The sequence below is a fragment of the Anopheles maculipalpis genome, chromosome 3RL, assembly GCF_943734695.1.
Source record: "Anopheles maculipalpis chromosome 3RL, idAnoMacuDA_375_x, whole genome shotgun sequence".
Taxonomy (NCBI): Eukaryota; Metazoa; Arthropoda; class Insecta; order Diptera; family Culicidae; genus Anopheles; species Anopheles maculipalpis.
The window spans coordinates 85,988,481-86,014,063 of record NC_064872.1 but is presented as its reverse complement, the minus strand read 5'-3'; the positions used below and the strand labels follow the sequence as shown (position 1 = coordinate 86,014,063).

The window sequence follows — 25,583 nt, the reverse complement described above, 5'->3', positions numbered from 1 at the left end:
GCACAGTGCAGCGGTACAGGGTTTTGGCTCTGCAACAGTCGTCATGGCCGTCGTTCGAAGCATAAAACATTCGAAGCAAATGCACGTCAAATGCACACGATTCCGTTCCGCCGTACGCAAAAACATCAGTAAAAGAAAAGCCCATAAACTCAAGAGAGCAACGGAGGTTTAATTATTATTTCGTTTATTTTCACCGTTCCGGCACATAAAAAGAAAAGCAACGAGGGGGAAAACGGTAGGAAAACAACACGCGGCGGGATTGAAGAAAAGTGACTGTTCGCTTTGACCTTACCGACCTTACGGCTTGGCCGACCGTTTGGTTTCGTGTGTCGCTCCAGAAAATTTCAAACGCAAAGTTGCGCCCAGTCCGTGGCGAGTGCAGCAAATAGAAAATGTTCAATGCTTTAAAAAAATACGCTAATGTTTTAACAGCTTTTGGGCGGCGCTCAGAGCGTTGTGGCGCTTGGAAATATGCAAAAATAATAACTACTGTGTTGGTTTAGGTCAATAAAAAAATATTATTTGATCTTAGAGCCGGCCGTACATAAAAGGAAGGTAGGAAGGTCGTACATGTGCTAAAAACATTTTGTTTGATCCATGCGACTGGAAATATACTCTCATGTGCAAGATGCATTTGAAAGTGCAGTCTTTAGTGAAGCGAGGCAGTGGAATGTTTTTTTTGTTGTAACATTGGTTGTATGTAAATAATCACAAAGTGAATCAGGTTGGGATTTTCCACTGTATTTTCCATTAAATTTGAATGGTTTAAAAATATTCCAAAAATGTCGAATAAATAGAAGTTCTTTCGTTTAGCAATAAACCATTTTTTGGAATAAATTTATATTCCATAAGTTTAAAACAATTTCATTCAGAGATTTTCCAAAATATTCTACAAAAATTGACAACATTTTAGGCGAAGGCAGTACGTGAAAGAGAACAACTGCTTCAGTGTCAGATTATATCACAATTGTGGCTAATGATAACTAATTCTTCGTTCAGATGTGTTGTAAAACTAAACACGAAATTTTTTATTTACGATTGTATAACATCTGTGAAATTTTCAATCACAGCTAGAGAAAACATCTCACGTACTTTTATACATACTAATATCGTGCTTTCAAGACAATTTTTGTTCGAAATAATTTGTGACATCCTTTGAGAACATTGCCACTAAAATGTGACAGTATTCTCACATGAACTAAACTGTTATTAATGTGGTAAAATCTCAACAACCACATTCAAGAACCATGTAAATAAAATTACTTTCTACCAACAATTAGCCTTAAATGTGTCAAGTACCAGGCTGCTCCATCGTCGTCGATGATAGCAAGCAGATCGTACACATTCGACCGTCGCAGTTGCAACACACGAATCTGAAGCATCCTATTATAAAATCTATTATGAAATTGCATCGATCTAATTTGGATGGTTGCATGCGGCAGCAATGGCACACATCTGTCAACGCAGTTGTGGGGTGCACCAGGGCACCCAGAAGTATGACGATCGCCGGTGCAATCGCGAACGATGGCACCAGATTAGAAGATACGCGCCAACGGATTTGTTTGGCTGTTTATCGGTGTTTAAATTTAGAAGGCAAAAAGTCATCGGAGAAAGGAAGGAAATTAGAAAAACAACAGAGCTTGCGAAGGCAGATCGAAACAAAAGAGGAATAAAGATTAATGTCCTGTCGGATAGCTTCTGGTGGGACAGAAGTGCCTAGTGTGTCAGGAGTTTTTTTTTTTTAACTGAGTTGTGTTTTATGGAGGTTTTCGAAATTAATAGTTGTTTTTAAAAAGATCAACAGTCACTTTCATTGTAACACATATTTCCCGTTTGTGTTGGAAATAATCCCAAACCCCTATTTATTTGCCTTGCAATTTGAAGCTGTAGCTGTACTACAGTTATGTCAATAAAATTACGACTCAATCGCCGGGGATTAAATCTTTTCGATCGCACGCAGCTTGCCGATCGGTCTCCGTCTTCGGTAATACCGTTTGCATTGCGCACTGTACCATGGCTATCGTACCATAAACACACCACCAAAAATACACTCCCTCTCCTCTAACATACCTCCCTACCATCCAGTAAGGGGTTGCTGCTCTTGCCATGGATCATTTATGCCACAAATGATGGATTGCCAACCGAACGTGCGTTTGCATGTGAGCGAGCGTTGCTTGTTTTTTCGCTCCCCCAAATACCGAGAATTTCCACCGCTCCACAGTTTGAAATGAATATAACACACAGAATAGCCAGATGCGAAATACATTCTCCCTTCCGCCGCCGAACCTCCGCACACCCTCAATCCTTCGAATTGATAAATTGCTCCGTCGTACAATGTTAAGAGACGTGGTTTTAAGAAACGGAGGAAAAGAGTGCGAAAACGCGAAACAATTTCCATTAAATTTTTCATTCAACTTCTACGACTCTGTAGGGAGTCTGGATGTGTGTGTGTGTGTGTGTACTTCATCCTACCACCGACCGACGAGGTTTCGGATGCCATTTATCGACGCGAATTGCGGGTGTGTTCTGGCACTAAAAATATAACCTATCTCACGGTTCACATCCCGTCCAACCGTGCACGATCGACAACCGTGGAATCAATGAGCGGGGTGTTGCTGCTGTGATGTGACTGAGGTGAGGAAACGGTGAGCACTATTTAGATTACGACCATTGTTTGTAATGCAAACATGGCCCGTCGCCGTACATCCCGCGGTTCTGCAGCTCGAATAGAAGCCAGCAACAAATCGTAATCGAATCGTTTTGGCAAAGGTTGGAATTGAAAATCGATCATAAAGAATCATCAGTGGTGGTTGATCGTTGCTTCAATGGATTGACTTGTTGACTAGGGATTTACAGTGATCGCTGCATCTTCGGTTAAGCAAGCAGAAGAATGCTTGGGTTGCGTTTTGATCTCAGAAATGTTAATACATTGTTATGACCACTTCTTTCTTGCGTTTTATTGGCTCATTAAAAAAGTTTGTTAATATAACCAATATAATGAAAAAAATCGTCTTAAAATATAGAATTCAAGGTTGCTAGCTAGCTAGTGGTAGCGGCTCCCATTCGACCAGGAGGGCGGTTTCAAAGCGGTGCCCATTCAAAGCTTCTTCCCAGATAAAGGACTGAAGATTGATTACTCATAAACTATCTTTTGTTTCCACGATCTAGTGCCACACAAGCATACATTTATTCTCAACACTGTAAGCGATGCCAAAATGCGATAAAAAATGCAACCAACATTGAGGATGTGCGCGTGGCTACGTGTGACTTGCCTTGGCAATGGCCACCGTATGATCAAGTCAAAACGGTCCTCAAATCCAAACGAAGAACTGTTGCCAACAACCGGTCAACGGACATCGGGAAGAAAGGTTGCACTGTGCAAACGTGCAACGAAGCCAAAGATAAACTCTCGGCACCGGTAACGCACCCGGTATCGGTGGGGTTGATGAGGGATGAGCAGTACAAGAAGCTTGCACGAAGCGACGTGGCGTGAGGATAGTTAAATTGCCACCCACACTGGTGTCTGTGGTATTATTTTTCAGCACCCAACTTCAAACGACCAGATGGTGATCAGCGATCTAGCGGTCGGTTGTCTATTTGGGCGCACGACCCGTGCATCTTCGCACACGCACACGGTCACGAGTTTTTGTAGTTTAAGTGCTTGTTTACAGAGACCGGCGAGGCAACGACAAAGACAGTGTGTCTAACGACGTTTTGGGAGGTTTTTCAAAAAAGAGCTCTTAGATATCCACAAAATGGTGGACCCGATTTTTGTACGATCGCTTTCAAATGGTTTGATCTTGTGGATTTTATTACATTAGACGTGGACTTCAGGTGGAAGATATTGGACTACAGTATCGAGCAATTAATTGTATGCTTTGAAGAATATTATAAGCGTAACGCCTATGCGCATCCTTTGCTAACGTTGAACGATTTTTAGAAAACCCGAAACATCAACATGGCGTTTGCTTTAATTTCTCCGATCTCGTGCGAGCAGCACGCCATCCCTCTGCAGGTTCGCCAAGGTGTACGTTGTTGGGGCCAAAAATAAGACTAGCCCCGGGACCGGGATCGGTTTGAAAATAACGTGCCACAACCCCGCGGCACCCCTCGCCAGCCTCGGGCTGGGTTGTCGTCATTTCCACGTCACACTGCCAGTTCCCGAACGATCTTTTTCGCTAGCGATGCTAGCGATGTGGCACGAACCAACAGGGAACATCGGGAATGCTACCGTCGTTCTGCCACGTAGCAATCTTATTCCGCGTACCAATTTCCTTTCTTTGCGTTACATTACTCCTGTCGGTTTTGTGGCAGCAACGCGGTAGAAACTGACGAAAGATTGACGCAACAACTGGGACTAGGGAACGTTATTTTCAACCATAACCTGAATGGAAAGGTCACAGCATGCAGAAAGGGATACTCACAGATGCATTTTACACAGATTATCTTTTTTTAAGGAAGACATCACTTCCCACGTCCTTTTCTAGACATTTTGAAAATAATGAATTGCTTGTTTGGTGTCATTCACATAGCAAAGGCGAAAAAGCAATTCTCAAACAATGAAGCCGCGAGACACAAATTGATTTTCTGTTCTGCCCTCACCTGTAAAAAGTTCGCGTGAGCTGAACAAATGCATTGAAGGGGCTTTACCGTACGTGTCGATAGCGAACATAACCTAAATTGCAAGGTTGAAACGATACGAGACATGGTTAAAGGTGGAAACTCATTCTCCAACACTTATGATATTAGTCCCTCGTTCTTTGCTCGACAGAATTAGACCGTTATATCGATAGTGGAACGCCACATGGAAGCATTTAACGATTCAACATCGTACGTACAAGCGTGTTGCATTGGGAAGAAAATGGCACAGTTAATTTTCATACAACTTTGCGGTAACTTATTGATATTTTTTTAAAATACTATGTCAAATAGTTCCAAAAATTTGAGTGTTATCATATGTACATTGTAACGTTGTAACCCATATAAGCGTTACTTTCAAATTAAAGCGTATCAGATTCGCCTCTGAGTGTTGAAATATTTTAAGGGCAAGTTTAATCAATATTATCTTCAAAATAATGAAATCTGTTTACTTTTTAAGATATTAAGAGACTTTTTAAGATCATTACTTCAGAGTTATTCAACTAAACCGGCAAATTTCCACAAAAGCACTCCTCTTTAGTGCCATTTTATCATTAAACTTAGTAGTAATTTGATTGTGTCATCATTAGCATTAACAAACGTGTCTGCAATTAAATTATCACCATAATCCAATGAGAATCCTCTGCACTAACAAAACCAAACCTATTACCGTTAAGCTATCTGGTTGTTGTTTTTTTTCGAGCGATTGAGTAACTAATCCTGAAGCTATCTGCTTCACTTCCAGTGGTTCGATTTATCGATCATTTGACCCTCACCAGTTCTGTCTATCCTTCGTGCGTTGTGCAATCTAAAACGTAACGCTTCCACATTCGTCCAGCACGAAAAACGTTCTAGAAAGTTGGCTCTTTCCTCTTTCCTCGGTCACTGATACTTCAGGCAGAAATTTGGCCACCATCAGCAACGCTACACACTGCAATATTCTCCCTGCTAACCTCAATGAGCTTTCACCTTCAATCGATCATACTGGTGACACACTCTTACGGTTATGGGATCGACACCATCGACCCAACGAGCTTGCTGATGTTTCTGTCTCAATTAACTAACCGATAATCTAAATTAATGTCTTCTCGCGTAAAGTATCTTGTGTCACGGAATCCATTCATGGTCGGCAAAGAGCGGGAGACAGAGCGCGATAAAATTAATTGTCCTAATGCGACCACTCGTTGTAATCCCTTCCATCCCTTGAACAGCACTTCAAGCCTTGCCAAGTTTACCGCACGGCACGTTCAAGACTTCCGATAGTGTGTTATCACGTGTGCATGCGAGTCGCTGTGCCGTGACGTCAAGTGTTTCCCCTTTTTTCCATGGGAAACGGTGACGAAGCAGGATCAATCGATAGTAGATTAAGCAGCATACTGGAATGCCCCCGAAACGAGCCCCCTGCTTCCAGGAAAGATGTTGTACCGAAGGGTTGGGTGGTGTATATCCGTATCACACCCTCAATGATTCATGCACTCGCGCACTGCCATGCCCCTCGGCGTGTTCTTGTCGTACTGTTTGTGCGAGTTCAAGGTTATGTAACGTGGCCACAGATGGTGGTTGTATTTGGTTTTTTGGGAAGGATGCATCCTTTCGTTTCATTGTGAGTTTTCGAGCTCCCCACCGAGCACCATTTCTCCGTTTTTGTGTGCGAAAAGCACAACAGCAGTTTTTGTTCTAGGTTCTAGGGCTGTTTCGTGGTACGATCTGCGCGTGAGTTATCGTCCAAATTTTTGCTATCCGATCAAATGAAACAGCTGTGTTTTTATTATTGTTTTCGTATGATGATGGTTTTGCATACAAAAGAGCTCTTCTTTTAGGTTGAGAGTATATTTTCGCTTATTTACAGTGTGGATAAGTTTGAAAACTATTCTCAATAATCGCGAAGAATCCGGCTACAGATTTGCATTACGTAAGAGTTATCTTAAACACCGCTTTACATTAAACAAACGGCACTGGAGCGTGATTCTAGTTATCTTTGAGCCAATTTACTAAAGAATCAGCATTCTGCTTTGCTAAAAGAAGCTCCTCACAGATGCTAGAGGGCTGAGCACATCATACATATTCAACTGACGCAATTCTTCGCTCTCTGTCGTGCGTTTATGCGCACAACCAAGCTCATTCGAAGTTGCTAGAACGAGCCAAAGACAGTATCCTGAGCGGTAGGGTAGTATCGTATTGCATTCAACGCAACATTCGAATACTTTACACACAACGAAGAGCTTCGTCGCATAATGCGAACTGTGGAGCTTATACGACGAAAACGGGCTCGGGGATGTTACGGAGCTGTTACACGATAGAGAACCGTCCTGATCACAATCACTGAGGCGATAAACAAGAGCGAACCGATAACGTGGGGGTGTTATATTTTGCTTTTTAATCGTAATGAAAATCATTATTAAAAATTATATAAATTAAAAAATATCATTTTAGTTGGATAGTCAGTCCTCACTATGAGGAGGACGCTCTAGATGGGAGTTGAATCCCGGTACTGCCGTGTAAAGACCAGCACCGCTTTCGTTTCCGCTACCAGACCGCCCAAATTTCTATGACTTAGACCGTTTAGAAGTAGTTTAAAATTGTTTAAATTTGATTAAAATTGCTTTACGATCGGTGCGTCATAATCTCAGCTGTAATTTCCGCTTAAATTATTTTTTTTTATGAAGTTTGGATTAAATATTTTCTTAACAGCAAAGAATTGTTTGTATCTTTAGAAACATTACCTTTTACGATAAAAATAATCCCTAATTTTGTAAAATAAATTGCATTCAACAAAAGAAACCGTCCACAAGCAGCTTAACATCGCTATGTCGCGTATGTTTACCTCATCGCATCCGACACAAAAAAGATAGATGTGTGATACAATTGGGTCGGGGGGTTGAGGAGTGGGGTGGTCCCTATAGCGTAAGCTCGCATACAAATACGTGTTCGTCGCGTGTATCCACGCGCAGTAGCAAACGAAATCCATCGCTCGCTCTGCCCTTAGCTGTGTCGATGTGTGTGTTTGTGTGTGCGAATGGGAGCGAGACACATGCCGGGCCCTAAACATTGGGGGCCGTACGTTTGGTCTCGCTCGCGCTACCGGGCACCACGCTGGCCGAACCCGAAGCGGGAACGATCGCACGAAGCCACAGTCCCGAAGTGCGACCCCTGGCTGGCAATAAAATCATCTCGCCGCGATCACGCACTTGTTCAATTTCGTTTGAAATCTCGTTGAGTTCGGCCGGTTGGAAGCAAGGTGAGCTCCCGTAAAAGTTTGGTGGAATATTATCCACTCCAAGTGTGAAACGACAGCAGTGTGTCAAGCCCCCCAAAAAGTGTGCTCTACCGACCGAGTGGCAAAGTGGACAGGTTTGGCAAGCGGGAAAGGATTCACTCATGGCGCCCGCTTTGGATTCGTACTCAAAATTACATCCTTACCTTCTGTCTTTCGGCTGTGATATCCTTTCCCTGCTGACTTGACCTGTCTCGCCACTCTCCCTGGTGGAGAGAGTGATTGGTTTGGCGTTTGGCGATGAAGTTCTTCAACCCATCCAAGCAGTTTGCAAACACTGAAAGCTATGGTAAAGCGTAAGTAGTAGGATTTGATTACTATATTTTCCGATGGCCAAAAAAAACGAACCTCTCTACTCCGGGGCAAAATTTAGTAGTGTCCTGTCCGAGAGTAAGTGGATGTTATGAATTACAACGAAATGAGTGGTGAACATTACCTGATGGTGGTGGTGGAGTTCTGGAACAATTTGGATCTTCCGTTCCGTAGAAGTGTGGTGTGTGACATAAACTGAAGGATATTAGCAATTGCAGTATGCCATGGGGATGATGGTTACATAAGCACATCTGTCACGACTTTTTGCAAACCGAACGTGTATGTTTGTGTGTGTGTATGTGCGTGCAAAAATGTCAAATGTTCTCTCTTTTATTTTATCGAATTGTGCAAATTCGTGTGGTCGGCCGCGAAGCCGGCCGGCGTTTGATTTTAGCCGGAAAAAAAGTTGCGTAAAATTCTTTCGCGCGCGTGTGTGTGTGTTTGTACGTGCGTGCCGCGGTGGATTTTTCGCTGTTTCGCGTGCTGTGTGTGGTGTTGGTGCGCGCCGATACCATGATGGTATTATGGTGCGCGTCTTTCTGACTCATAAACCTGTTTATTTAGCTTCATTCCGTTCAATTTAAAGCCAATTTGCTGCGATCGCTGCACACAATTCCCGTCGCCAATTGATGGGCGTTTTAAGGGCAAAGCGGGTGGTGCTGCTTATGACTTCTCTCGCGCTTGTGTGTGTGTGTGCATCCATGGTGGGGTAATTGTGTGTGGTGTGTTTGGTCGCGGTTCGCGCTAATAAATGTGTCCACGGTTTCCACGTACCAGCGGACAAACACTGTGCGGTGCACACTCGATGATGAAATTGGACGATAAACATCCAAACGGCATCCAAAAGCCGTTTTTTCGAAAACCGGTCATTGTCCTGCAGTTCGTTGCACCCCCCGGTTGTTTGGAAGGCATATGAAGTTTTTTGCACAGTATTGAGTGCATAAATTTTAATTAAGAAGAAAGAAAAAGTAAAATTATGACATAGAAAACTCTCCCCACGTCTTAAAACATAGATCGGAAGAAGGAAAGCGAAGGGAAAAATGTTCCCCCAATTGGTCTCGAATAAAAGATGATCCAGAAATTGGGGGGGGCGAGAAGCGCCAAGAAACAGAAGACGAACATGATGGCGCAAAGCAAAAATGGTCGTCTTCTTTCTTGCCCCCGGGGTATCGGAACAACATGAGAGAAGGCACGGGTGGCGAAGCGCCAATTACTCGCTTCCGGTTGTTGCGAATTTTATTCCGATTGCAAAATGAAAGTTGGTGTGTCGGGCAGTGTGGTGTGTGGGAAGAATTCTTCAAACCACCCACCCTTCTCCTGTCCGAAATGTATTTTCTTGAAACTTATATTTTCACACAAGGCATCACTAACACATACCACCGATTTTACCACGTGAACACGAAAGCCTTCAATAGAATTGTGCGAATGAAGGAGCGGAAATAAAGCTGGACTTCCAAGAGTAAAAAAGAGAGATATTCCTTCTATAGCCAGTGAAAGAAGAGTCGCGGGAAAATTAGACTCTCAAGGTGGAATAGTGGCGGATCTTTTTGTTGTAAGAAAGAAGATCTTCGAAAGGGTGACGCGCACACACACACACACAAGCAAGCAACGAATACGAAGCAATCATGATGACGCTTGTAAGGTTGCCGGAAGGGATGAGAGGAGGAGCTAGCGGAGGAGGCTTCCAGTTTCTTCTTCGTTGCCTTTGGCGGAAGAAGGAACAGCAGCAGCAGCAGAAGCAGTACTTTGCATACAATAGGCTGCTGCAACCTGACTCGCGTTGCTGGACATGCATCAGCAGCACACGTACAGTACCACCGGAAGCACTATTACGCACACCAACCAACACCGGAACGGGTCCCTTCCGATGCTCACTTTCGATTAGGTAATACGATGTTTTTGTTGCAGTAATTTCATATTACAACACCTATTTTTACATAATTCTAAAGTTTTTAACCTATTTTGAGTAAGCCACATTTATGTACCGGAGTCTCTATCAAGCGAAGAATGTATCTCGACATTGTTAGTATCCAAAAAATTGCTTAAACATTGCAAAAAAGAATATTTTTCCAGGCCCTACCGAGATCCACCTACGGAGAACTCAAGTCACGTGACCTCCTCCATCGCTGTAGGCTGCAAGTGCTTCGGATAAATTAACACACAACTGCACACAATACAAAAATCCCGGGCGCGCACACATCAACAGACACACAGTGCAATCGATCGTCAAATGCAACGGCATATTCCCATAGCAACCCGAATGTATAACTCGGGCGCTCGAACATGGAAAATGTTGCGCGCAGCATCATATTCTCCAGCTTGCGTAATTTAGCGCAACACGGGGAAGGGGGGGGGGGGGGGGGATGGAGTTCGGATAGCTGGTGATTGCGAATTCGAGTTCAAGGTCACCGAGTTTTCCGAGTAAAACGAGGAAACGGGGCTTCTGTGTGCTGTGCATTTTCCTTTTTTTTCGCAAACGATTTCTTCCGGTTCGCCGTGTGGGTTTGTCTTTGATTGCGTAACTATTTATACCTCAGCCCAGTTTGCGCGGTAAGGAGAGGATTCGAAGAGGGATTAAAAATAAATAGAAAATACCTCTGCAGATACCAATGGAACGGAGTTGTACCGTACGGGAAGGACATGCCGTTTATGCATAAACGGGAACTGCTGTTACGCAACTTGCGAATCGATATGCGAAAGCCCACCTTTCCCCCTCATTCCCGTTGTCCGAGGACGACCGGGACGTGATGGAGGAAGTTGGGTTTACGTAATCCAAAGCGGGCAAACCGGGAAAACTAGGACATTCCCCGGGAAAAAGGCTTCATGTTTCTCTGCTTCTGCTTCGATATGCCCTCTTACTCTTGCTCGGATTTCGTTTTTCGAACAGCTGTATGATGAAATGGTGTCATTTATATAGCTGCAGTGTGGTGTTTCTGATTTCTGACCATTCTTTACGGAATGTTCCCTTTTAGATTGGAATGAAGAGCAGATTCTTTTTTCTTTTCTGTTGTGGTTAATTATCACAACACGCCCGCGTGAGAACCACTAACATGTGACTTCGTACAGGGCTGAAATAGCAAATTCTGGGTATGTGAAGTAGAATTACCAGGCCCAGAGAGAAGGAGAGAGATTATTAAATTATTCAGCGGTTTACTGTTCATCGAAAAATGGAAGGTTTATAATTTATGCACTATATTCTATACACCAGTGGGGGTGGTGAGCCTGGAAATAACCTTGTTTTGGAATATTATATTTCTATCAACGGCAAAGAAAAACCACAAGTAAGAATCGAAATGTGAGACTTTTCGTATAATGTATGCAAGTGACTTCCTTCGTTTGAGTTAGTTTTTTCTCCTTTTTAATTCCAATAAACTTCCGAAAATACCTGCATGTTTTTTGAACCATCTTCTTTTAATAAAGTTCTCCTTTAAAAAAGCTCCTGCTTGCGTGTGTGCGTGTTTTTGAGCATCCACCGGAGATTCAGATAGAAGGCTGAAACGGATTCCTCTATTACCGCTGCCTTCCGAATAAACTCTCCAAAAGCAAGCAACGAACGAGGGGCGCCTTATTATGCTTAACGTTAGCGAAATCGGTCACTCATGATTCGCTAATATACTTGGGTAATGGTACAGCTCTTTTTATAACCCTGCATGAGTGTTGCGTGTGTATTTGCTCTAACAACAATAATTTGCCCGTTTTAGTTTGTTGCTGGCATGTTTAGAATTGAAACCTCTCACCAAAGAATGCGAAAAGGTCGGAGAAGTCGGATAGGGGACATTCAGAACTCTTCACCTGAATTTCCTGCATAATTATCTCCTAAAGCAAACGAGACGTGGCCATTTATTTGTGGTCCGTTGTTGCATGCCCACCAGCATCCCGAAGCGTTTATTAATGTGCAATGGGGAAAAGGCTTGGTTGTATATGCAACGCACAAATGAGCAAATTAAGGTTTCCCTTGCCTAATGTTGTGTTAATCTTCAAAATTGAAATAAAAACTCCTGCTAGTTGTGAAATAACCCGCAAAAAAGATAAATTCTTCTAATTATAACCACCATAATGTCTTGCTTGCTTGTTGTCACTTGTCACTGTGGATGATAAATGCTTTGGCGTACAGAAAATTGTTGATTATTTAATAGATTTTTTTTGCCACAATTGGGTCTTGGGGACCTCGTGATCGTTGCCAGCAGTCATCGTATTGTGTAAATGCAACATTATTCACTCGTGTACCGTTCAGAGTGTGATGGCGGCGCACATTCCACAATCGTGGCTAAGGGAAGAGGGAGGGACCCCACGCGACTGGTGGGAAAAGAAGGGTGCAATGTGTTTTCTCCATACGACATCCGTTCACAGTCACATTCCACATTATAGCAGAAGCTAACTACCGCTTGTCTGTCTGTCGTATGATTGACTTTCCACGCCACACCACCGATCTGCTAAAAGAATTGCCCCATTTGATCAGTGATGCGCGTCACATGATGTGCACAAACACACATTTTCCAGCTTGCCGAGTAGGGAATGGAGGAAAGTCACACAATGTGTGTGTGTGTGTGGGGCTTCCCTCCAATTCTAAATAGACGTTTCCTGTGTGCATGTTTCCCCTTTTTCTTACAGGGCATGTATGGATTTACTGTATGCAACACCGCATCTCTTTATATTATGCATTCCACGAGGAGCATCAGCATCTTTAATCTGCTGAGCAAGCTTAATGCTGTATGAAATATGCAGGACAAAATGGAATTTCACTCGATCTTCTTTCTCGAAACCATATCATCTCGTTGAAGTTGTTTACCCGAGGACAGAAATTATGATGACGAAAATAAATTTTAGCATTAAATTCTTGCCACCCGGTGGGAGTGTTGTTATGTAACAATTTTGCTCGAACCCACAGAGTCAAAAAGAGGGGGGTCGTGGCTAGAAAAATTTATTATGTTCGCTATAGCGCGAACATAAGAATAGAGAGAGGATCATACGATCGTCAATCAGGAATAGAGCTCGGTGCGCAGAACAAGCGACTTCTGGGTTTGGATCGCAACCACTTACCCAACTGCCCCTAGTCACAACCGGTGGGGAAGACAGAAGATTATTTATAAATTGCTCCCGGTCTCCCAGAACCGTTTCGGCGGAGACACAATCGGTCGCAAAGATTGTTGTGTTTTGCTGGGTGTGGCCAATTTTTCGTGCTCGAGTGACATACAAACGTTTTATGCGATTTTGACTGTTCCTTGCCCTCCTCTTGCTTATCTGTATAAAATAAAATGAATGAAATAAATATGAAAATTGTAGTAGAAGCGAAGCAAAATTAAAAGGAAAGTTGTGGCCAAAATTGCAATTCCTCTTCATTTTTCTAATAGAGCAATCAATTTCGAGCCCCATAGAATATAACATTAGACATTTGTGTGCTGCACTCTCTCGTGGGTTTGTGGAATGTAAAGCAACACTTACTCTGGTCCCTCAACGAATGGTAAACGCGTATAGTGTAGGGTTTCTATTTTGCATAATTTGCAGGCACGCGGTGCAGGAAAAGATTCATTTAGGTAGATGTTCTGCGAGCACTAATAATGGTTCTCTGGCTTGCGAATGCTCAACTGCTTCAACTTATTTCGAATAGCTTCAATTGTTTCAATTGGTTCGCTAGACAGGATGAATAAAACCGCGAGGGCTAGGGTGAGTGAGAGATTCGCAGTATTTGTCACTAAGACAAGAAACGTTGCAGGTTTTAAAGAAGCTAAAGCCTTCATACGTTTCGTTCTGCAGTGCCGTGATCTATCAGTCTAAACGCTGCTGACACAAAAACCACGTTTGCCTCAAGGGAGGAGTAGGTCCGTGACTGATACAGCATTATCTACATTTTGTACTAACAAAACACCTGACAAACATCTCTCGTCAAGCTTGCGATGCAGGGAACGTCACCTGAGGCGGCAGCAAGGTGTGCGATAACGTAATTATTGTTAGCAAACTCTATCAATAGGTACCCTCAACTCTTACCACGATACCAGCTAATTGAAAGGTGTAGTATTTTACGTTTTCTCATGCCCTTAGGTCAACTTATTGCCTTTTTATTTGACACTTGAAGAAATTAAATACACAACTTAGAAAACAAATCGTGCAAATAAAATCAGTAGATAAAAAACCACGGGATAAACAACTAAACTCCCCCCTACCTGAGTAGCCGAAATACGAAGAGAAATGTCAAAATAAATCAAGCTGCAGCCTCACACGGAGCTGATCTTTTTATGTTTTAACAACGCACAAACACGCGGAAGAAATTTGCTGTACTTGCAATAGCCATCGTCTACGGCTTGTGATTTTTGAGGGTTGATGTATTCGATCACATGAGTAGAATTTATTGGCCCAAAGGATTGACCACATGCAATCAAAATAAAACATTTGCGTATTTCGTTGCTTTCGTTTGTTTGCTTTACTGTTGGTGTAGTACACCACCACACCAAGTTCGTGTGATAAGCAAACACCCAGCGAGGAAAATTGTGATCGTTTAAAAATAATTGCCTGTAAGCGTTGAATTATATAATGGGCAATGGATGCGACACACAATCTCTCTAGGCGCACGACGGTGAAATTAGTTCTATCTCGCTGTAGACCACTTATTTTTTGAATGTGGTAGCAAATTTGAATTTAGAATCTAGAAAAATTGAAGAAATTATAGACAAAACTATAGCTTATCAAATAATAAAGTTAATTTATAAGAAAAAAAAAGTTAAAACTTCACGATGAAATGCAAAATTCGATTAGCGTACTGCACGACGTGACGTGCAGGTCGTTCTCTCTCGCGACTGCAGCGCCACCTGTCGGCAAATGATGCAAACCGCACATTCAAAATGCGACACAGCGCAACAACCACGTGTGGGTTTTTGTAGCTGTAGCGCGCGCGTACCACCAATTATCTTGATTTAATTTCGCTGCGCTAATCATTCCTTCATCTGCAACCGTTTTTTTTCCAAATAATAAAAAAACTCCTTATCTTATTTTGCACACCCCTATTGCATGCTGCACAATCAGCTGTTACACTCCAGACAGAATTCAGCAAGCTCGTTTTTTATCTTTATGGAGGTGTTATCTAACCATTTATGGCTCTCGTTGATGATAAAAGAAGCACACGACAAGGTGTGTCTCGCCGTATCCTACCCCCATCATGATAACAGGGTAAAGTGTGGTAAAATGCATTTTTGTACCTGGTAATTTTTCCCCCCGGGGGATACACAAATGACGCGTGTAACCTTGTGTGCTGTAACCTTTGAATGTGAATGTCATGGAGTGTGGTTTTTTTTCTACTTTTTGGGGGCGGCCATTTTTATCCCCATCTCAGACACATGATCAGCGCGATATGCAATATCAGGAACCGGGTGGCGAACCACATACACACAATGGATGGTGGATGGGTGATACCGTTATCAGCATTTTCCCGCATTCGAGCAGCATTTCGATGGTCATATGCGCGCTCACAGACAGGCGATCAATTAAATTGATTAGTCATAAATTTTAATACCACCTTAACCACCCTTTACCTTTTATCAATCGATCGCGCACCAACTTTTGGGCAAAAGCATTGTGTTTGTCCCGCATCCCGGGACTCCGATTACCATCCTGATTGATTGGACGTAAAACACACCAGCAAAGAAGAAAAAAAAAACTGTGATCACACGGAACGTTTGCTGTAACGAGATAAAGAGTAAGGAACAATCAATTCATTTTTCTTGGTGTCGTGGTAACGTCCGCGTGAAAGTGGTTAGTAATATGTGGAAAATAAGTCAACCGCCATTCCCACCTTTCCCATCCATCCGAAACAATGGGGCTTTGAGCATATAGTGGCAGTTTATGATAAAAGTCTAAAAGAGGATCAGCAAAATATTCCCATTTTAGGTGCGTGTTTAGTGCCAGCCCCAATTGACATCGGGTCTCCCTCCACTTTTAATGCTATCAATACCCAATGGTGCGGAAACTTCAAGTGGGTGCGAGGGTTAATAAGCTTTCCTTTGCCCTTCTTCGAACGGTGCTTATACGAACCGAGCCGCCCAACCCCCCCGTCACATTAGCTTCTCTCCGGACAATTCAGCCAACCCGTTCGGCGTGCAACACCTCCGATAAGACAGATGCGTGACGGTATATACTACACACCAATTTGGTTTCTTTTTCCTATTTTTTTGGTGGACATGATGCGCTCCTCTGGTATTCATTCTTTGCGACACATTCAAGACATTCGTTTGTGGTACGTTGATAAGGACGCAGGATGCCATAGAACGGTAACGTGTGTGTATAGCTGCTAAGCGTGGCCATCGGGCTACGCGAGGAGAGTGGTGATTGTGGATGGAGGAACTGCTGCCAAAACAGCTGCCCTCCAAAGGGGTTTCGGTGGCCTCTTCACGCTACCGTGAACCACCTCGTTCGAATCTCGCTCGAGCTCCGGTCATTGTATCTCTTTCTCTTTCTCTCCCTCTTTTCCTTGTGTATGTACCGGATTGGAGGCTCCAATCTGTCAGTCCTCGTTTTGCTATCCGTGCGTGTACAAGTGCGGGTTACGAGAGGGTAGTGAGTTGTCCGAGAGTCGTTGTCGTCCAAGTCGCGCCGGGTAGAGAACAGGCGGTTTGGCTTGAGTTAGTGAAGGTTGCAATAGTTTAAAATTGGTGTGCATTAAAAGCAAAGAATGTTTAGACCAAAGATTAACCAACCAGTTTAAGAGCGATAGTTGATAATACTCGGAATAGAGGAATAATGGGGAGTTTGCCGTCATGCAAACGTCTTTAAAGAAGGAGGTCCTCAATGAAGAAGAATGTGCAACTTTTGGAAGTGTTTCGGAAGTGACGTGTTTATCCGTGTTTTTCCAGTTTATGTAAACATCTCGTTACTACAATCTTCACGCTCACAGAGAGACTTACAATGAGATATCTCCACGCGATCGGCGATCGTACCACCAAAAGTAGTGAAAGCTGCGTCCGATCTTAGCCGTATAAACTTTGTGTTTCTCTATCTTTCGTTCGTCTCGCTTCGACCTTTCTTTCTGAAAAGTGAAAACCGAGCATATCATACCCTTCCGCCGAGTCCACGCAACTATAATTGCAACTCGTTTTTTTCTTATTTGATACCACAACATCATACTCTCCCCACCAATTCGGTAGATAGGCAAACATATATCGGTGAAGCATTTTGCTCACCTTACCGAAACCCATGCTCCAGTAATTGCACCGACCTCGCAAGAAGCGGCGGCGGCGTTTCACGTGTGCAGTGAGTGCTCTTTCTTCCGGAAAAAAAAGATCTCGTCGGAACTACTGTTATCCGGGGTGTACCGGTGTGGTCTCGTGCTTGAATTCCCTTTTGAAAAGGGGAAAGGTTTTGCGGGGTGCATCTTTGGTGTCCGCCTCCCTCGACACAACATCATGGCCAACGGTTGGTGGGGAAAGTACCTAGCGGTGTTCTACGGTGGGTTCGCGCTGTACGGCATCGGCATCGTTTGGCTCTACTGGAGTGGATACTTTGAGCTAGATAAGTTGGACGGGTAATGTTTCCAGTTCCAGTCTATCGTGCTCGCTTGCTCTTTACACTAATACTAACCATTATGGGAAAGAGTTTCTTCGAGCTATCGTGAACAAATGAATATTAGGTGCAAAATGCTTGATAAAGATTACAACATTTTCGGCAATTCAATTCTCCCCCAGGTTATCGAAACGGAAAGCAATATAAGAATCACACTTGTACTAGGCGCGCGTGCGTGTCTTCCGTGCTTTTGCACATGCACTTATAGTACCTGTTGAGGTGATCTTATCTTGCCTTCTCATTGCGATAATATTGTACTTTCGCGTCTTGTCTTGTGCAAACAAGACCGTGCTGTGGTGTGTAGATGCACAATCTCTGTCACTCTATGTGCTCTTAAGCCTACACAAACACACAATAAATAGAAAGTGCGATATAACTTCTTTTTTTGTGTCAAAGAAGTAGCGAGAAGAATCGAAAAGATCGCGCCCAACAGGTAACAAGGGGATGGAATTGTTGTTTCCTGTGTGTTATATAGATATATAATTGTTCATATGAAAAAAAAAATAAATAAAAGTGCAATGGAAAAAGTAAATATAATAACTAATCACAAAAGTATAAATATAAAATATCAAATAAGCCTTCATACCATGCGGTGCGCACACTGTATCAAACCATTTAGACGCTGCTACTCACCGCTAGGTGGCGCTATTGTTGCTAGTGGGAAAATGGAACGTTTCCCAACGGCACACATCCTTTCCATAACCTTTTTTTTTCTTTTACAACCGGCACAAAAAAGTGTTTGTGTGTGTGTATGCTGAATCCTGTTTTCCGGTCATAAAATGTTGCGTGCGTGACTCCGGAACTCGGTGACACTCGTCGGCGCCAATGTTTATCTTCCGTTCTTTTTTATCGCATTCCCTACTTGCGCATTCCTGTTGAACAGCAGTAGTTTTTTCTTCTGATAGTTGATTTGTTTACGACCGTGAAGGTGAAAAGTTTACCCCAAAAAACACCCAGCTTTTCTATTAATGGATTTACTGCACGTTTGCCACTTGAGGCGGGCAAAAAAGGCCCTCGGTAGGGGAAAAGGAGTAGGAGTAGTAAAAAAAGACTCGTTGCGCTTTTATGGGAATCTATTTGTTTGCGTTAAAGGGGAGATTGCTTGAACGGGGGAAGGAAAAGCGCCTCCATCTGCTGGATCCCTCCCTTCAGAGGTCTCATGGTATCTCTGAGCCCCGATTGTTTACACCATCAAACAGTGAGCCCCCCACCCCAGTAGCGGTTGCCTGGGGAAAATGCTTCCTGATTAGAAGCCCACACCACCCTTTAAAACGGTCCGCCCTTTCCTGTTCTGTGCCAGCTCTCTGCATAGAAATCAACCAAACAGATCTTTAAAACTTTTTAATTACGAACTTTTTTCCGCATTCTTTGATTATGTTTTTCCTGAGCACAAAAAAGGACTTGCTATAAGTTTGATCCATACACCGATCCGAGCGATTGAGATGCGGTCGCAGAAGTGGGCCGAAGCTTGGGTGAAGTTAGAGCAGAGTGGGGAGATCGAATAAATTCAATAATTTGTCACACAGGACTTCGCACACGAGCGAGAGCCTTCTCCTGGTGCGTTCGCTGGCTGCTGTGTGCGTGTATTGTGAGGACACACCTAATAACTGGTGTGTCCTTCTTTGTCCTTTCACCACGGGGTTTTTTTTCCGGGTGTACCCGGAAGTGTTGTGAGGGGGCCCAAACGCGTGTCCTGCACCGAGTGTTCGTTCATTGCGCTCTCCCGCAGCCAGAGAAAATGAGCGAGCGCGTTTCATAGGCGGTGGTGATAAAGTGTGAGAGAGCATCAATGGCAAACACACACGCATACTATCAGTGAACGCGGATAGCGACCTTGCGAAAGTGCATTCACAGTCGTGTAGGACATTCGGTAGTCCCTATATTGCAAAATCTCAACCCTTTCAAAGAGGACATTGGACACAAGGATGAACTATCCTTTTTTGGAGAGATAAACACATACACACATCCTTATTTAGTAGCGAATTTCTGTATCCCTCTCTGTCTCGCTCTCTTTGTGACGGTGCAGTATTAAGAAGCTCGGTGTGTGCGTTGCTTGTCTGCGTTTCTCGCCCTATATGGCAATGCCGGCAGTGGTAAACGCGCCTAGACAAACTGCCGTGTTGCAACAGCATCATCCTCGTCCTGCTGCAAGAAAAGCACCCTCTGATGCTGTCAAAAAAGGACGCACGGAACCACATACACGCGCTCGTGCCATACCGTGCTTTTGATTATTCACCCCACGGGGATTTACTGACATGGGTGTGTCTGTGTGTGAGCGTAAGTGATGATCGCTGTTGCTTCCTTTTTAGGGAGAAAATACGCGAGACACCCCTTGTATCCTTGTGCCGGGCAAATGTGTGTGACCCATTTGCTGTATACACACAAGCATACAGAGCAAGGAAGGCTCAAAAGAGGAATAATGTATGATTGATAGAAAAACAAATAACAAAACCGGAAAAGCCAAGGACCATAATGAAATGTGTATCCTTTTTTTCTATGCATGCTTTCCAATCCGTCCGAACATTTCCCGCGATGGATTTCAAAATTTGACACATCCCTTGACGGACAGAGAAAGAGAGAGAGAGAGAGAGAGCGCGAGAGCGTATTGGAGATGAAATGCTAATGGAAAAGCGTATCCCTCCCTACACAACAAAGCATTTTCACAGTAGGCGCCGCAGGACTGTGTGTGAGAGAGCGTCCTTTTTTTACTTAGCCTATCTGTCGTTGTGTGTGCGTTAATGATAGCAACAGCATAGTGGCTCCATTTCTTTCACTCGTCATATAACACAGCTTGCTCTCTCTTTTTCTATCTTAATAAATACACACACGTAAAAGGATCCTACTTTTCGCTCTGTGTCCTGGAGAGAACGAGAGCGAGTGTGAGCGCGTTTTTAGAAGAGACAATTTTTTTTTCGTCGTTCTCCTCGGCCAGCAAGGATTATATAGGGGTTAGTCGGGCCCAGCACTAAACTAAGTCTGTCTTTCCCGTGTCCTTAGTGCGGCAGGATATACCTGAAATCCGGTTTGTTAGTGCGCGCGGCTTCCACATCTGTGTGTCGTCTCCCCCGGACTAGAGGAGGCGGGCTACTACACCCCGTTTTGTGTGTTTCGTTTTAACCCTGTCTCGCGCCGCGTATTTGTTTACCCAGCCGCCCAATCGTGGCCGTGTTGTTGTGTTTTGTTTGGTATTTTCAAACAAACCAACCGCTCTAAAAAAAAAAACATAAAATAACTCTTTTTTGGTCCATTCTTTTCGCGCGCTTGTTTCATGTGTTTGCCACAACGGAAAACGTGCGCGCGGCCTATTTTTGTTGTCCGCTATTTGAGACGAATTCAATGTGTAAATCCTGCTGAAATGTTCAGTGCTGAAAAGTGTGTGTTGTTCAGGAAAATCACAAATCCCAGGAGAGAACAGCGCCCAAAACTCCCGTTGCTGCTGCTTGTAGTGTGCGCTTAGAGAGTGGACCTTTGCTGCCAAAGAAGGATTATACCAAAAATTTACCCATATTTGGATCCTTCCGGGTTCAACGGTTTTGTGTGATCACACGTTTTCCAAAGCCTGCGACATTAACACGATCGCGCACGAGAGAGATTTTTCTTCCGCCGACGAACATCATCATCTCGTCGCGGCCTTGTGAACCTGGTGGATTGTAGTAGTATCCTTTCGGCTTCTAAAAAGGGTGCGGCGACTCGATTTATTGTGTGCGTGCGCGCGCGTGTTGTGTTTCTCCGAAGGGGTGCCTCTATGCCCGCACCGTCAGGGAAGTGCAAGCACCTTCAACGGCCGGTTATTCGGCCAGTGTGTGCGATGGGCATAGAGGAGGGACTGTTGAATCTTCCTGTATCCTTTGGGTGCTAGAAAAGAGACCGAGAGAGATGGAGAGAATGCTATTTCAATATTGCAAAAAAGCTATAAAATACAATAGTTTTTGGCGAACAACGCCTTCCGGGGAGAGAAAGGAACTTGTTGTGAGTTGTGGCCAGAAGGCAGAAACACCAATCCTGAAGAATTAAATGCAGTTTAGTTGAGTGGAAAACTGGTCAACTCTACTCTCTCTCTCTCTCTCTCTACTTGTGCAAAGTATTCCAGGGAATGAGTAGTGTTTTCTTCTGGTTTCCTCTTATCTAAATTTAATAACGCTAAGACACTTGATTTAACGAACAACAACATAGCTTATCGTATCGTATCGTACCAACATTTAAAAACAGTAGCACGCAGCACACCATCATCACCAGCCAAAGAAGAGTCACCACGAGATAGTAGAACAGTTTAAGTATAAGAAGCATATTAGTGTACAGCGTGAGTGGAAGTTAAACTATATATAACATATATAGTACATCCAGTGATTTAAACCAAAAACTAGAAAAAAGACTTGCCAAGTTTTTGAAAGTGCTGAATTTTAAACTGATTGAAGAAGCGGCCAACACAAACTTCTATATACACCAAAAAAGGCTTGTCCGTGGGCGTGTACAAGCGCTTTCGATAGAGATTCGATTAGACTCCACTTCTATACCACCACATCCCGGTGTTCAGCGTTAGGTCAGGTGTCGTCATTCCGTTCAAAAGTTGAACATTCCATGAAGGGGGTGATAGTAGAGTGTTGCCAAGAGTAGAAGAAATCGTGGCCACCCCTTCTGTGATCAGGTTGCGTTCCAACACCGTCGTCAAACTACTACTTCCTTGTGAATGGGCAAAGAATTCACAGACGAGCAGCAGCAGTAGTAGTCGACAAACATTCCACAGTAGTAGTAACACCGTTACGAATAGTGTAACGCAAACCCGTTACCAGAAGAAGGGACCAAAACGAATCCAATCTCGACGTTTACTCGAGATACCACCACCACTACCAGTGCGACACCACCAACGACACATTCCCGAAACAGCAACCATGGGTGGATGCGCCTCGAAGGACAAGAAGGACAGTAAGGTGGTAGAGAATGAAACAGCGGCCGGTACGGGCGGCGGAACCGATGCCGATGCGGTCAACGGTGGCGAAGGGTGTGTATCAAACTCGATGGTATTTTTGTCGAGGTAAGTGGGTGTGCGGCGGACGGCCACCGGCACCTGATGACGGCATTCTGGGAGGGGGATGGTGGCGAGAGCAGGAGAGAGTGAGGGAGGGGTTGCATGGATGAATTCGAGAAATGCATTTGAATCTGTTGCTTCCGGCAATTGAGCGTGGCGCAACACACACACATTGTGTGCAAATTAAGGAAGAGGGATTGACAATGGAAAAGCGAGGGCGAGGGGGCGAAGGTTCGGGGAAAAATAATTTGCCACACAAATAAGAGATGCAATGGAGGCGTCAAAAGGACATCACATTCCTTGCCAGCCTTGGTTTTAAAGTCTTTCGTTGCAGGAAGGTTGACACTGTAACAAGTTGTTTAGCCCCTCAGTAAATTATTCAAGCAGTTGTGGAGCTCTCTAGTAGTATAATTTGCCATCGGAAAAAATATTATTAAATCCTACTACCAAATAACTTTACAATAGCACTCGCCGTTTGAAGCTGCTTGCTCGATAAAAATATTCAATTTCAGATAAAAAAAAACTTCTCCAACAAAACGTGAAAATAATCATTATTAATGTCCTCTCCTCCGTATTCTTTCTCTCCCCATATAATATTTTGTCCCAACAGAAACAAATCAGACACCATGGTTGACGCAGCAGTTCTGGAAAAGTTGGAGGCTGGCTTCGCCAAGTTCTCTGCCTCGGACTCCAAGTCCCTGCTGAAGAAGTACTTGACCAAGGAAGTCTTCGAAGCTCTGAAGAACAAGAAGACCTCCTTCGGCTCGACTCTGCTGGACTGTGTCCAATCTGGTACGTTTTCCACCCCGCCCAAATCCATTGGACGTGTTTCGTACTCACGCACTGAACGCCTCTCGCTCGCTGCGCTCCCATCTTACAGGTTTCGAGAACCCCGATTCCGGCGTCGGCATCTACGCTCCGGATGCTGAGTCGTACACCGTGTTCGCCGATTTGTTCGACCCGATCATTGAGGACTACCACAAGGGCTTCAAGAAGACCGACAAGCACCCGGCCCGTGACTTCGGTGATGTGAACGCCTTTGGCAACGTTGACCCGACCGGCGAGTTCGTCGTGTCGACCCGCGTCCGTTGCGGTCGCTCGATGGAGGGCTACCCGTTCAACCCCTGCCTGACCGAGGCCCAGTACAAGGAGATGGAGGAGAAGGTTTCGTCCACCCTTTCCGGGCTGGAGGGTGAGCTGAAGGGCAAGTTCTTCCCGCTCACCGGCATGGACAAGGCCGTCCAGCAGCAGCTGATCGACGATCACTTCCTGTTCAAGGAGGGTGACCGTTTCCTGCAGGCTGCCAACGCGTGCCGCTTCTGGCCGTCCGGTCGCGGTATCTACCACAACGACAACAAGACCTTCCTGGTCTGGTGCAACGAGGAGGACCATCTGCGCATCATCTCGATGCAGATGGGTGGCGATCTTGGCCAGGTGTACCGCCGTCTGGTGACCGCTGTCAACGACATTGAGAAGCGCATTCCGTTCTCGCACCACGACCGTCTCGGCTTCCTGACCTTCTGCCCGACCAACCTTGGCACCACCATCCGTGCCTCGGTGCACATCAAGGTGCCGAAGCTGGCCAAGGACTACGCGAAGCTGGAGGCTACCGCCGACAAGTACAACCTGCAGGTCCGTGGTACCCGCGGCGAGCACTCCGAGGCTGAGGGTGGCATCTACGACATCTCCAACAAGCGCCGCATGGGACTGACCGAGTTCCAGGCCGTCAAGGAGATGTACGATGGCATTTCGGAGATCATCAAGGCTGAGCAGGCACTGTAAGGTGGTTGTAATCAACCTACCCCGCACACCAGCGATGCTCTACTGATGATGATACCCACACAAACAACACACACACACCCCAAACACATGATGGAGGACTAGCAGAGAGGCCGATGGTGATAAGGATTTGGATTGGATATATGATGGTGGATTCCAACCGCGCGCGCAACTGAACTCAATGACCCACTGAAAAAAAGCAACCACAAAAATACACAAACCCGCAGCAGTGCGCGTTGTGTTCCCTCCCCACTATTTCAACCTTTTGCACGTCTCTTGCGTCTCGTTCCCACTCCTCCCCTACTTAATGACCGAGAAGCCATATCGATAAAGTTTTGTGCTCTTGATGCGTGATATTCATGACCACGCATCAAGAACGTTTGTTCTGCATCGAGATCAATGGCTATTCGCATTCTGCGGGAAGGAACTGGGGAATTATACACCAAGTGTAAGGATCAAAAGGAGACGAGGATCACCACCACTACCACCGCCGCACACGTACACACACTTCATCCACCACATTTCTTGCACAGATTCGATGTGGGATTGGACTGAGACGCGTGTGCATCGTGCTGTGTGTGAGTGAATGTGGTGTTACCCATCTATTCATCCCTTGGGAAAAGGACGCGGTGTGTTAGGAAAAGAAGAGAGGGGACTAATCAAATAACAGCTGGCTGTTGCAAAACGGGGGACCCATGTGAACTCGAACTAAAACAAGGGGGAGCGGGTGTGTGACTTACAGCGCGCGCTATATTCGTACAGCCAACCACAACAACAGGAAAAGCCCGCCAAGGACACACATTAATATTTGGAGCGTGTGGATGCTTATAAGTGGTATAAGATTAAACCAGGAGCAAAACAAAAACAAACACATTTAATGGAGTAAGCAAACAAAAGTGAACTAAAAATAAAAATACAAAAACAAAAAAAAATAAAAATGTAACGCCTCTATTGTGTTTTTTTCTGTAAGATAAAAAAATTGAATTGGAAAGAAATCAAAGAATTATT

General features: G+C 44.4%; 1 protein-coding gene across 4 annotated transcripts in view; it reads left to right on the top strand.

The window, feature by feature from the left end:
* Window positions 1-7,738: 7,738 nt before the first annotated feature.
* LOC126562375 (arginine kinase) overlaps window positions 7,739-25,583 on the top strand; it is a 310,846-nt gene continuing 293,001 nt past the window's right edge. For 2 of the 4 annotated variants that reach the window (XM_050218853.1, XM_050218854.1), the window contains exons 1-3: window positions 22,656-22,802; window positions 23,407-23,588; window positions 23,677-24,585. In XM_050218853.1, the coding sequence (XP_050074810.1) occupies window positions 22,660-22,802; window positions 23,407-23,588; window positions 23,677-24,578 (1,227 nt within the window). In that variant the 5' untranslated portion in view covers window positions 22,656-22,659 and the 3' untranslated portion in view covers window positions 24,579-24,585. Of the gene's footprint in view, window positions 7,877-22,655; window positions 22,803-23,406; window positions 23,589-23,676; window positions 24,586-25,583 lie in introns of those variants that run through there. The other 2 variants (XM_050218856.1, XM_050218855.1) reach the window with 2 other exon arrangements.